Consider the following 13,327-nt stretch of genomic DNA (forward strand, 5'->3'; position numbering starts at 1 on the left):
GTAAAAGGAACTTGGGCTCCGATTCTTTGGCAAAAAAGTCAGAATTCTGCTGAGATGCCAAGATTACAACACACAGGAGGAACTTCTTCTCTGAACTTTTACCCCTCACAGATTTACTAATGTCAGAAACTTTCTCATAATGTCTAAAACCTGATTTGTTTTTCAGCAGACCGTCAACATATCCCGCTGCTTCAATTTCTAAAAGGGCAAATGGATATTACTGGCAAGCCCATTGAATTAACAGCAAATTTCCCATTTGCCATAGGCAAAACACAACCTGGAAGCCCCCGTGCAATCTAATTGCACAAATGTAACCATTTTAAAATATTGCAGTTTCTTTCTTCCGCCTTTGGCTATAGTATCATGGATTGATTTAGTGCCAATTATATGGAAGATAACCAAATTCAGGCTCTCTGAATTGCACGTCCTCTCCCATCCCCCCCTCTTAAGAATACTGAATCTAAAACCTGTCAAGATTATTCTGCTGTGTGGAAAAGCACTCCTCCACTACTGCGTCCCATCTAGCCTCTGATCTGTAATAAAAGCAAAATTACTTACTTTAATGACATGAATTCCATTTAGCTTCCCAATATGCTGCTCAATTGTCTGCACGCAAGAACTGCATGTCATTCCCTCCACATGAACAACAATTGATCTGGCCCTTGGTGATGGATCCATTCTTTTATCCTTTTACATTCCTGAAAATTAGAAAGAAAAAGGTAATAGCACAAATCAAACAGAGGCACAAATCAGATGCCCCATTTACATGGAAATGACAGAACACCTACAAGAAAACCTCCAGGAAAAACGGAGACCAGCTATTAGGTCAGACATCAATTCTTTGCCCAGCTTGATTCATAGGGCTATTGGAAAATGAAAAGAAAATGAGGCATTCATTGCCTTGAGCTGCTCGGAGCACAGAAAGAGGCAGAAATGAAATGAATGTATAAATAAGCAAAGCAAAGGGTGTGGCAAGGGGAGTGTAAACTGCACCATCTATTTCCAAAAGCAAAGCATTACAAATGCTAATGAGAAGTAACCCGAGTTGCTCAAAAGCAGCAACAGGAATAAATACAAGGCTGACAAGTTTATTTTCACTGCTTTGTGGAAACCCTTAAGAGGAGTGACCCAAATAACAAATGTGGAAGATGCAATTACTCCATATGACTAAACCCTTGTTTACATTAATTCTCAAAGTGACAGTACTCGATCATCCAGAATGTGCAAAGATTTTTATCTACCTTTTGCTTAGTTAGCTTCCCTGTAATCTGCAGAAGTGAAGGCAACTCCATGCTTATTGATCAACCAAATAATTAAGGATCCTATATAGCATAGCGCCTGCTTGAGGTACATACCTGTCTGGGTGTGTCTGGGTATAATTCACCTTAGGAACCAACACATTGGAAGTCACAATCTGGATTGAATAAAACCAAATCCCTAACTAAATGTGAATGTGATATTAGGGCACACTTTCAATACCTCTCCCTTAGGAAGCAGACAAAGATACCCCAACTTTCCTTTTGCTATCATAAAAAGTGGGCAGGAGCATCAAGAGGTGTTCTCTCCAAACCCCCAAACAGGGTTCCGATTCAGTAAATAAGGAATGAATATTACCTTGATATTTAATAGTACAGAGTCCATTATAAAATGGCTGGAATCAAGTTTCCTACTAATCTACGGCTGGCTTCTAAAATTATCTTGGGTATTAGTACTATACCCCAAACTCTCCCACAGAACAGACATTATAGCAGGGAAAAAAGTGATTGCTATTCTGGATTGCTCTCTCAATAATGATCTAAATAGTCTGTGTCTTTCAACCTTAATTTTTCAGAGTTAACCACAAAGACGAGGTTTCTTAAGCATTTCCCCTTCACCTGCGGTTTAGGGTTTACTGAGTACAAAAGCATCTGTTATTGCATAATAATGACTCTCAAAAAATTTAAACGCATTTTAAAAGCAATTAAAGATTTAGAATTTTAGGTGGCAGTTAAGTAGCAGGTGCAAATGAAGCTTTAACAAAGGATGTTTCCATGTAAATAAACCTAACTGGGAAGGGGGGGAAATTCAGCTAAAATGCACCATGGCTGGATGCGGTTTGCACAGGTTATATTCCAAGAACGAGAGCGAGGTGCTAGGGCGAACAGGCTGCACTGGCCCTGCTCAGAACTCTCTTTTGACCCAGCCAAGAAGGATTCTTCTTCCTAGGAGGAGGAGGAGAAGCAGAGGGAGAGAGAGCTGCCTGGGACATCTTGAGCTCTGAGACAAAAGGTGGCTGTGCAGGGAGCTCTCACTTAAAGGAAACTAATTGGGACAGGCATTCAGAGATGTGGTCATAAGCTCTGATGCCATATGACCACGCCACTTAGTGACAGCAGTCGCTGTGGCCGTTATGAAGAGAGGACCGCACAGGTCATTAAGCAAAGACCACACCAGACTTCTGACTCCCTGGCTTCCAAGAAAATCCAGATGTCTTCAGTTTAGACCTACACAAATAATGTTCCAGCAAAGATCCCCTGCTTTACTTCCTGCTTTGCTGTCATCCTAGAATCATATTCAACTTACTTTATAACAAGATCTCATCTGTATAATCTGCAGGTCCCCACCCCCCACGTGCTCCTGGATTAAAAACTTTTTGACAGACAGACCACCGTCTGTTAGACTTGGCCCCCACCTTTCTTCCACTATTACACTCAGTACTGGTTCCCCCCAGGGTTGTGTCTTGAGCCCCCTGCTATATGCCTTGTACACCTTTGACTGCTCACCAAGCCATGCAACAAACACCATCATAAAGTTTGCGGACGACACGACCGTGATTGGTCTCATCTCTGGAGAGGATGAGATGGCATATAGGGCAGAAGTAGAGAACCTGTCTATCTGGTGTTCACAGAACAATCTGTCACTGAATGTCCATAAAACCAAAGAACTGATTATGGACGTCAGGAAACATGGACAGGACCACGCCCCACTCATCATCAACGGAGAACAAGTGGAAACTGTCCCTATGATCAGATTCCTTGGCATCCATATTTCAGCTGATATCTCCTGGTCCCCTAATACCAAGGCCGCAGTGAAGAAGGCTCAGCAGGGACTGCACTTCCTGCGGGTTCTCAGGAAGAACAACCTGGATAAGAAGCTGTTGCTGGCTTTCTTTAAAGCCTCTGTGGAGAGCACTCTGACATATTGTCTGGGTGTGTGGTATGCAGGCTCCACAGCTGAGGACAGGAAAACTGTACAGAGGGTGATAAACACAGCTCAAAAGATCATTGGTTGCCCTCTGCCCCCCCGGAAGACTTAGCCGGGTCCCCCTGCCAAAGCAGAATCAAGGCCATCATAGAAGACCCCTCACACCCTGACAATTATCTTTTTGATCTGCTGCCGTCTGGACGTTGTTTTAGGTCAATAAAATCCCACACCACTAGATTAACAAATAGTTTCTTTCCCTGGGCCATCCGAACCGCAAATAAACACGAAGTCACTACCTTATTAAGATGTGAAATCTCAATACCTCATTCAGATGTATAACAACATATTACAGTACAATCCATCTCTTGTGTATTATACTCGGCTAAGCGTTAGTCAGTGTTGGATGTATATTTTGTGTATATTTGTAGATATTGTACTCTCAAATTGCAAATGGAGATGCGGGTACTCTATTTTTCTTATCTTCATTTTTAAGTGCTTTGGTTTTATTGTATTGCGAACAGTTGCTGGGGTGCATCCACAGTTTTGTTGTACTTGTACAATGACAATAAACTTCTAATTCTAATTCTAATCTAATCTTCTGCAATTTTACTGTTGTTTTATAGTAATTGGTTTTATTGTTGTTATATACTGCCCGGGATTGCTTAAAATGGGTGGCCATGTAAAACTTTTAAAGAAATAAAAACAAACAAATAGGCCCCTTCATTCCAGGCCTGGGAATAAAGCCAGGCGTCCTGCCTGATATTAGGGGAAAGTGGTCCGGATCTCGGGGGGCCTGCAGTACCAAAGGACAAGTCTGGCAATGGAGAAAGCCGACGTCTTGGGTCCCAAGAGATGAGATCATTTGAATGGACCTCCTGGTCCATTCAGGCCTGCTCTACCTAATTCTACTGGGCAAGCAGAAACCATAGGAAATAAACGGCCCCTTCAATAACCAGGTCCTGTGCTGGGAAGGGCTTCATAGGTGGTAACCAATACCTTGGATTACACCCAGAAGCCAATAGGTAACCATTGCAGGTTGCAGAGCAGTGGTGGCACATGTGGGTATGGTCGTGTGCCCATCATACACACCCCATGCTGCTGGGGCATGAATATTTTTTTTTTGAATGACTTCCCAATTTAGGAGTGGGCCCAACTGTGTTGTGCAAAAGCCCTCCTGAGATCAGCTGCCACCTGCTCTTTGAGCACTTGGCTGTGTGTTTGGTATTATTGTTGCACAAACAGAATTAGACAAAACAGTTTTTCAGAGCAAGAGGTTTGCTGAATGTACCGTGTTTCTCATAAAATAAGGCTGGGTCTTATTTATTTTTTTGAGCCCCGAAAAAATGGCTAGGACGTCTTTTCGGGGGTGACTTAATTTCTTCCCCCACGTGTACCTCCACCTAGAGTGCCCCACGCACACTCACCTCCCCACGAAGCTGTTTCTATCAGCCAATGGAAGCTCCCCAAAGGCAGAGTCACCAGCCGCTTTGGGGTGAGGTGTGGCTGCCCGCACGCGCACTCTCCTCGAGGCTGTTTCTATCGGCTGATGGAAGCTCCCAAAAGGCCGATAGAAACGGCTTCCTGGCGAGGGGAGTGCGCATGGGAGAGCGGCTGCAAACTTTTCTTAGCAGAAGGGAAGCAAGCTGAGTTTCTCTCTCTCTCTCTCTCTCACACACACACACACACAAACATCACCCCTGCTAGCCCTCGTCCCTGCATCGGATCAGCCAAGCCCTTCTGGTGAGGGAAGGTCTCAGTATCTGCGGGGTTCCCACCACCGCCCTCCCCTCCTCAGGCCAGACCTTTTCCAGGCAACCTGCCAAAGTCCCAGGGCAGCCGACCTCCCTTTACCTGCTGCCGCCACTGGTTTGGGGAGCAGAGGGGCCCGCCGGGAGGGAAGAGGAGGCAGCAGAGCTCGGCTACCCTTAGAAGGGAGATCGGGCAGGCTCCCGAGAGGAGATGCGGGAGCGGTCCTCATGGTAATACGGCGGGGAAGCAGGGTGAGGGTGGGAGGGAGCTGGAGTGAAGGAGGGCCGGGGAGAAGCTAAACCTTCCTTTCTATTGCTCTGGTGAGGGCCAAATATTTGCAGGGGCTGGTTGGAAAGGCCTAATTTTAGTATGAACCTTGAGTCGTGGAGGGGGAGTTGAATGGCGAACGCACTCTGCACATGACCCGAGGCAATCCTGCCACAGTTCACGGGTGGCGCTGCTAACAGTTGGGGGGAGTCTGAGAACTTCAGCAACACCTCCTTTTCTCTCTCTCTCTCTCACTGAGCGTCTGAAAGAGCACCTGTCATTAACCAATTAACCAACGCCAGCCTCGGAATCCTTTATTTCAGCATAATTCGGGATGAGAGAGGAGCCGTAAAACCAGGGACTTGGCGATGAGGTGCAGGTTCTTTTTTTTTTTTTTTGGATTGAGTTCAATCATGAGACATTTCTGGATTTTATTGGACGTCCGAGGCATTCAGAAGAACTTTTGAAAAACTTGCGGGTCTAACTTTGAGAAGCAATGAGTTCGGTCCTCTCAAATGGCGGAGGTTAGGGACGGTCTTTGGAGACCTCTCCTCTCCTTTAGCTGAGCGAGACCTGGGCGATTTTAGGCCAAAAGCTTCCCCGGAGAGATTGATCAGAGAATGGGTAGCAGTCTGCCAGTCTGAACTGATTTGACCTGGATTCAGAGGTGGCATTCAATGGAAACAGGCCACCCATCCAAGAAACGGAGAGGGTGGAATCAAAGGAAAAATTGCCTTGTCCATTGAGTGGGGCTATTGGAGGAGATACCCAAGTTCAGGGTTTCTCAACTTTAGCAACTTAGCCTTCAGTTCCCAGAATTCCTCAGCCACCTTAAATTCAATCAGAGCCACCCTGAGAATTTCTCTTCTACCTGGATAACTTTTTAAAACTTTTCTGGAAAAGAACCCTGTTAAGCAGTTAACAGTGCTTAACATGTCAAGCTTGGCTTCTTAGCAAAATCATAGAAAGGAAAATGACTGAATTCAAAGAACATCAAGAAATGAGAATAAAGCAAGGCAGCAGATAAGAACATAAGAGACAGTTAAAAGATTTCTCCAATTAAAATACAGAAACACCCCCCCCCCCAGAAAAAAGGCAGCTGAGCATACAGTTGTAGACTTAGTTACATTAGTGCTTATATACTGGTACCATGTTTAAAGAAATACAGCCTAGCTACCAAATTGTTTTGCGACAGGTAATATAATCCAGAAATTTCCTTAAAATCAAAAAGATTCTCCTCTAATTAACTTTAATAGCCACCAACGCCCTGTTTTTCTGCAGAGCAGGGTTCAGCCTCAAATATGATGCAACATTTCATCCAAAAACAGAAGTTAAAAGCGCCTTCAAAGTTTCCCTTCATGCCAGCATAAAGAAAGGGGGGAAAAGAGGTTTCCTCCGTCTTCCAGGGCCCCGAATGCAGATCGGGGCCTCCTCAATTAAAGGCCTGCTTTAGAAATGCTTTTTAAATACTTCTTTTATTTCAAAGCACTTTCCTCACACATTGCTGCATCCAGGGAGTCTGCAGGGAGAGACAAGGAACCGTTGTGGGAAACGGAAGGGAGGGAAACGCAGCCTCGGGCAGAGCCGGACCCGGAGCGCCCGAAGGATCCCGGGGCAAAGGGCAGGAGCGAAGAAGCAGCCTCGGGCAAGGCGGGAGGGGCTTCCTTTCTTCCCCTGGAAACGGGGGGCTTCTCACCGCGAAGGCCTCGGGAACCCCCCACCCACCCACCAGCCGCAATTTGGCCCCCGGGAAGCGGAAGGTCCCCGGCCCAGGAGGCGCCGAGCCCGCAGAGAGAAGAAACGGGCCCGGCCACTTTGAGGCGGGTGGACTGCAGGGCCCAGACTCCGCAGCCCGCACGGGGGTCCTGGGAGGGCAGCCCCTCCCCTGAGAGGGAGGGAGGAGGGGCGCGCTTCTCCCTCTCGTCCCCGGGACCCCCGCAATCCGGCTCCTTCTGCCAAAGCGGGGTGGGGTGGGGGTCTTCCAGACAAGCCCCCCGACAGCCGGTCAGACTGAAGAAGCCCCCAGGGCCCCCAAGAGGCTCCCTTGTCCCACAGGGCAGGACCCCGCCCCACCCTCCTTCCCGCCGACCCACGGCCGAGGGAAGGAAGAGTCTTCGGGGGGTCTCGCTCCCTCAGGCCAGCCCGAGCCCGCCGTACCTCAGCCGCGGCCCATCCCGCGCCGCCGCCGCCGCCGCCGCCGCCGGACTTCTCCCTCCTTCCCTGCCCAGCGCCTCGGCCGCCGGCTCGGCCACGCCCCTCCCTCCTGGCCACGCGCCTCCCCTCCCCGCCGTCCGCGCGACGGTTGCTACGCTCTACACGCCGCCCTGGAGCAAAGCGGAAGGGAGCGGCGTCACGTGGACGCGGGAAAGGGAGTCAGGTGACCTGAGCACGCGACGCCTTTGATCTCCCTGGTTTAGGAACCCCTGCAAGGGAAGGAGGGGGGGACGTTTCCCCCCCCCCACGTCGTGGTCGTCATGGCGTCGGGCTGACATCACGTGATACACCAAGGTGGGCCCCCAGGTTCTGGGCTCGATGGCAGCAGCGACCTAAAAAGCAGAAGTCTCCAACCTTAAACAAGCTTTGCTGGCTGGGAATTCTGGGAGTGTTCCCCAAGGCAGTGTTCTAGGACCAACTCTCTTCATACTCTACATAAATGACCTCTGTGATCATATTAAGAGCAATTGCGTTCTCTTCGCTGATGATGTAAAGCTGTTCAATACCACAGACAATACTGCTACCCTACAAAAAGATCTTGACTATGTATCCGAATGGTCAAACAAATGGCAACTTCAAATCTCAACAAATAAATGCTCTGTCTTACATATTGGCAAAAAAAATCAGAAAATAAAATACAAGCTGAATAGTCAAGATCTTGTTGATGACCCAAGCTCTGTAAAGGACCTTGGAATACTCACCTCTAATGATCTAAGTGCTAGAGCACACTTCAACTACATAGCCAAAAAGGCATTAAGAGTTGTTAACCTAATCCTACGTAGCTTTTTCTCTGGTAATATCACACTACTAACCAGAGCATACAAAACATTTGCTAGACCAATACTCGAATACAGTTCATCAGTCTGGAACCCACACTACGTATCTGATATTAGCACAATTGAGAAAGTCCAGAAATATTTCACAAGAAGAGTTCTCCACTCCTCTACTCGCTGTAGAATACCTTATGCCACCAGACTTGAAATTCTAGAACTAGAAAACCTTGAATTACGCCGTCTTCGGTCTGACTTAAGCATGGTATACAAAATCATACATTGCAATGTCCTACCTGTCAATGAATACTTCAGCTTCAACCATAACAACACAAGAGCACACAATAGATACAAACTCAAAGTAAACCGCACCAAACTTGATTGCAGGAAATACGACTTCAGCAATAGAGTGGTCAATGTCTGGAATACTCTACCCGACTCTGTAGTTTCTTCCCCAAACCCCAAAAACTTTAACCTTAGACTGTCTACTATTGACCTCACCCCTTTCCTAAGAGGTCTGTAGGGGCGTGCATAAAGCGCACCAACGTGCCTACCGTCCCTGTCCTATTGTTTCTCTTATTCTTTTATTTTTCTTATATGTAACCATTTCATGTATTCACAACTATGTATACATTTATACTTATTATCTTGTAAACAATTGGCAAATCAAACAAATAAAAATAAATAAATAAATTAAAGTGGCCAAGGTTGGAGACCCCTGACCTAAAGGACCCCCCCCCCTCGACCTGTTGCAACTGCCTGGAGTCGCTGGAGGTTTTGGCAGGAGGCGTGTTTTAATCTTAAGAAATAAAAGCGCCAGAGGAACTAGTTCACCCTTGAACAGTGGGCCCTATCCAACAAAATGAATTATAATGTGGAGAAAAGCAAAGTTTTACATTTAGGCAGGAAAAAATTAATGGTATTAGTACAGATTAGGCAAGACTCGGCTCAAAAACAATAACTGCAAGAGGGACCTTGGAGTCCTAGGAGGATCACTTGAATCTGAGCCAGCCGTGTGCGGCAGCAGCCAAAAAGGCTAATACAATCCTTGGGTTGTATAAACAGAGGCATAGAATCAAAATAACATAACCCTAATAAGGCCACACCTGGAATGCTGCATCCAGTTTTGGTCACCTCACTACAAAAAAGATGTTTGAGACATTGGAAAGAGTAGAAAAAGTTCAGAGAAGAACAACTAAGATGACCCAAGGCTTGGAGACTAAAACATATGAGGAATGGCTGCAGGATTTGGGTTTGGCCAGTCTAGAGAAAAGAAGAATTAGAGGGGGAGGACATGATAGCAGTATTCTAGTATTTGAGGGGCTGCTACAAAGAAGAGTGGGGGTCAAATTATTCTCCAACGCACCAGAGGGCTAGAGGAAGCAATGGATGGAAACTAATCCAGGAGAGAAACAACCTGGAATTAAGGAGAAACTTCCAAACATTGGGAGGACCAATGGAACAGTTTGCCATCAGAAGCTGTGTATGTATGTGATGGTTTTTGATGTCATTTTGCCCTTTCTAATAAAACTTTACCGTTTCTTTACAAAAAAAGAAAAAAAAAGTGGGTGCTTCATCACTGGAAGTTTTTAAGACAAGACAGTCATTTATCTAAAATGGTGTAGGTTCTCCTGTTTGAGCATGGGCTGGACTAGAAGACCTCCAAGGTCCCTTCCAGTTCTTCTGACTGGACAGTCACTTGTCTGGAATGGGATAGGGTCTCCTGCTTGAGCAAGGGGTTGGGCACTAGAAGACTTCCAAGGTCCCTTCCAACTCTGTTAGAAGGTAATTCTGTCTGCACATGAGCAAACCTTAAGAACAAAGGCATATGGAGCCAATATTGAGAGGGCAGCATCCTTGGGCCATGTCTGACCCTTGGTCACTCAATGGATCAGCACTCTCTAGGCCTCTCTGTCTTGCAATGTCTCCTTCAGATCCGCCATGGTCACCCCAGTGTCCTCCTTTATAGTGCCCAGCCAGCGGGTACTAACGTGACCTGTTCTCCTTTTTCTGCTGATCACTCCCGGCATGACATGATACAGTGTATGATATGGAGCCGTAAGTAGCAATTTGAAAAACTAATCTGAATTAACTAATCTTAGCATTTGGTTGTGAGATAGATGTCGTTACTCTTCCAGATGTTATTCATGCCAAATATTGCCGTTCTTCCCAGTGTTATCTGACTTCTGATCTCAGAAAGCAACAGAGAACAAATGCTGCCTCTGAAAAGCTGAGGAAACAGTGGACCAGCTGGTTAGTTGCTGCAAGAAAATAGCACAGGTTGATCACAGGCAAAAAAACATGGCAAAGTAGCAACGATGGCACATTGGAAGATCCATTTATTCCACCTGTTTTATTTTTTATAAATAACTCAGGGTTGTGAACATAATACTCCTTCCTCCTATTTTTCCCACAACAACAACCCTGTGAGTAGTTTGGACTGAGAGTGGCTTGCCTGAGATCACCAGCCATGTTTCTTACCTAAGGCAGGACTAGAACTCACTGCCTCCTGGTGTCTAGTTGCTTCCCTTCAGCCCTGCTTCGCTTCGATGGCATCCTGATATAAAGAGCAGGGGCAGAGTAAGGGGATAGAGGGAGGAGGGATGACGGGGACCAAAGGTGCCAGCCCGGAAAAGAGCCTGGCAGATCCAAGGACCCAAGTGTGAGAACAGAATGCGTATGCTCACTGTTCTGTCCTCACTACAAGTTACTCTCTGGGCAGCTTGACATGCAGCTAAAGCCACCTATCCTGTGCGTAGATCTGGATGCTTTATTAAAGGAAAAAGATGGTAAAACTGGGAAAAATAGAAATACATACAGGAAGAACCCAAATACACAGTGTTGCAGCGAGAATTGTATTTGCACAATATTGGAAAAATGAGAACACCCCATCAGATAAAAATATAATTTGGAAAATACTGGATTATGCAGAGATGGATAGATTAACATTGAAAATAAAAGATAAAGGAGATACAGAGTATTACTTAACGTGGAATAGGTTTTATCACTGGTTAGAGATCAGAGGTAGAAATTAGATGAAGAAAGAGCAGTTACGTATAAATTAAACGTGAACGTTGTTTACAACTGTATGCTAATATCAACAGGATTATAAATAAGCTAACATAATGATAAATATGGTTAGAATTATTCTGTTGTACTACTGCTATTGTTATCAGTATATATGTTATTATTATTTTCTTTTCTTTTGTAAAATGGCATGCCTGGACAATACACTCTATTCAAAATGTTTATATATAAATAAAAACACAACTTAAAAAAACAAAACAAAATAAGCAGTATTGAGTTGCTGGTGAGCATAACAATTTAACAAATACAGATAAATCTAAATCTCATCAGCGATGCTGTATGTATGGGAAGCGGATCTTTGTCCTCAGATGAGCATGGGCCACAGATTAGGCTGGATTCTTCCTGGGGCTTCAGTTTCCTTCCGAATGCTAAAGGAAATGGAGTCTGGCTTCCCAGGATGCACTTGTTTGGGGAGTGAAGGTTTATGGGTAGATGACCCTTAAAGGGCTAGTTGGCTTTCAAACAATACTGATAAGTATTTGGCCCCAGCTACAAGATGGGGCCAGAGAACAACAGTACTATATATATCAGAGGTTTTGATTCATATTCAGCAGGTTCTGACAAGTTCTGGAGAACCGGTTGGATCATTCAGAGAACCGGCAAATTCCACCCGACTGGAGATTTTACAGTAACCTTCCCCTGCCACGCCCACCAAGCCACGCCCACAGAACCGGTAGTAAAAAAATTGGAACCCCACCATTGCTGTATGTACACAAATTATATCTGGGGGCATGACACCCACCAAAGAGGTGCCAAACTTTAGGGCTGTTACCAAAACACCTAGTTTGAACCCCATTGGACATTTACAAAAGTACCAAGGGGGATGGAGAGAGGCAGGAGAAGGAAAAAAGCAATGGGTTTACGTAGGTATATTCAGATCTGGCTTTGCTATGCTGTAATCACTTGGCTTCAGTCAAAGTTATACCTTTCCCTACAAATGGAGTCGAGGGTCTTTCTTTCCTGAGCATCCAAGCTGGGACAGGCCTGACACTGGGTGCCTTAACCCCTGGAATGGCCTCTAATGGTCCATAATGGGGATGGGGAGCAACGGGTTGAAACTAAACTCTTGCAAGACCGAGTGGCTCTGGATTTGGGGTTCATTGGCTCAGTGAGAATTGCCATCTTTGGTCTTGGATGGGGTGGCACTATCCCAAACAGACCCTGTGCGTAATCTAGGGTCTAGGGTTAAAGAGCAGGTGGCGGTCGTGGCCAGGAGGGCATTTGCGCAACTGCGGGTTGTGCACCAGTTACGCCCTTTCCTGGATCAGCGGGCCCTACTCAGTCACTCATGCCCTCTACATGCCCTTGAAGAACATCTGGAAGCTTCAGTTGGTGCAAATTGCAGTGGCCCGCATGGTTTTGTGCAGACCCCGATGTGCACGTGTCACCTCTCCTGCAGGAGCTGTGTTGGTTGCATTGGTTGATTTGCTTCCGGGTGCAATTCAAGGCACTGGTTGTCACCTTTAAAGCCCTTCATGGCTTGGTACTGGGTTGTCTGAGAGAACGTCTCTTGCCGGTTGCATCCACCTGACCTATCAGAGTGGGGAGGCAGGGAATGCTGCAGGTCCTATCCCTGAGGGAGATACACCTGGTGGGACCCAGAAGGGCCTTCTCTCTGCAACATGGTTCCCCCAGAAATTAGAACGGTCCCAACTCTGGGCCTGGGGAACCCAGAGCAGGATGGAGCCCATCAAACAGCTCGTGGGGTCTGCTGTCGTTAGGGCGGGTGGGGTGGTGGTGATTATTTTTTTCCAGATTTTGTTCTATTGTACTTTATTCTTTTTGTTAGTTTTTATTGTTTTTTGCTTTAAATATGGTTTTACATTCTGTAAGCCGTGCTGCCATTGGCAAATAGGCGGCAAAATAAATTCAATAAATAAATAAATCAAACAAATAAATAAAGCTGTGTTGTGGAAGGACTGGACATTAGGCCCCATTGCCACCAATTCTCCAAGCCCTCCACTGTTGCCAAGAGGTATCAGCCATCGTTCAAAATGCTGGTTTTAGTATGACCGGCACATGGGCACTTTCATGGCCGCTTCATCCAGTGGGATTTG

General features: G+C 46.0%; 1 protein-coding gene and 1 long non-coding RNA gene across 7 annotated transcripts in view; one reads left to right on the plus strand and one right to left on the minus strand.

Annotated features, from left to right (window-relative positions):
* The window catches only part of ATP7A (ATPase copper transporting alpha), a 36,197-nt gene extending 28,750 nt beyond the window's left edge, over positions 1 to 7,447 (minus strand). For 2 of the 5 annotated variants that reach the window (XM_087972008.1, XM_087972005.1), the window contains exons 1-2: positions 7,357 to 7,447; positions 559 to 698 (exon numbers count right to left, since the gene is read on the minus strand). In XM_087972008.1, coding sequence (XP_087828134.1) covers positions 559 to 678 — 120 coding nt within the window. In that variant the 5' untranslated portion in view covers positions 679 to 698; positions 7,357 to 7,447. Of the gene's footprint in view, positions 1 to 558; positions 699 to 1,355; positions 1,401 to 2,079; positions 2,202 to 7,356 lie in introns of those variants that run through there. The other 3 variants (XM_087972009.1, XM_087972006.1, XM_087972007.1) reach the window with 2 other exon arrangements.
* A 133-nt stretch (positions 7,448 to 7,580) lies between these two features.
* On the plus strand, positions 7,581 to 10,445 carry LOC148129739 (uncharacterized). 2 transcript variants are annotated; one of them, XR_015750681.1, is made up of 3 exons: positions 7,581 to 7,707; positions 10,118 to 10,241; positions 10,322 to 10,445. It is a non-coding gene; the product is annotated as an uncharacterized LOC148129739 (long non-coding RNA). The 2 variants fall into 2 exon arrangements; XR_015750680.1 differs by having other exon boundaries at positions 10,118 to 10,445.
* Positions 10,446 to 13,327: the final 2,882 nt, after the last annotated feature.

Source organism: Notechis scutatus, chromosome 10, assembly GCF_049901735.1.
Source record: "Notechis scutatus isolate UNSWTSFEM ecotype Mainland chromosome 10, rNotScu1.2, whole genome shotgun sequence".
NCBI classification, from domain to species: Eukaryota; Metazoa; Chordata; class Lepidosauria; order Squamata; family Elapidae; genus Notechis; species Notechis scutatus.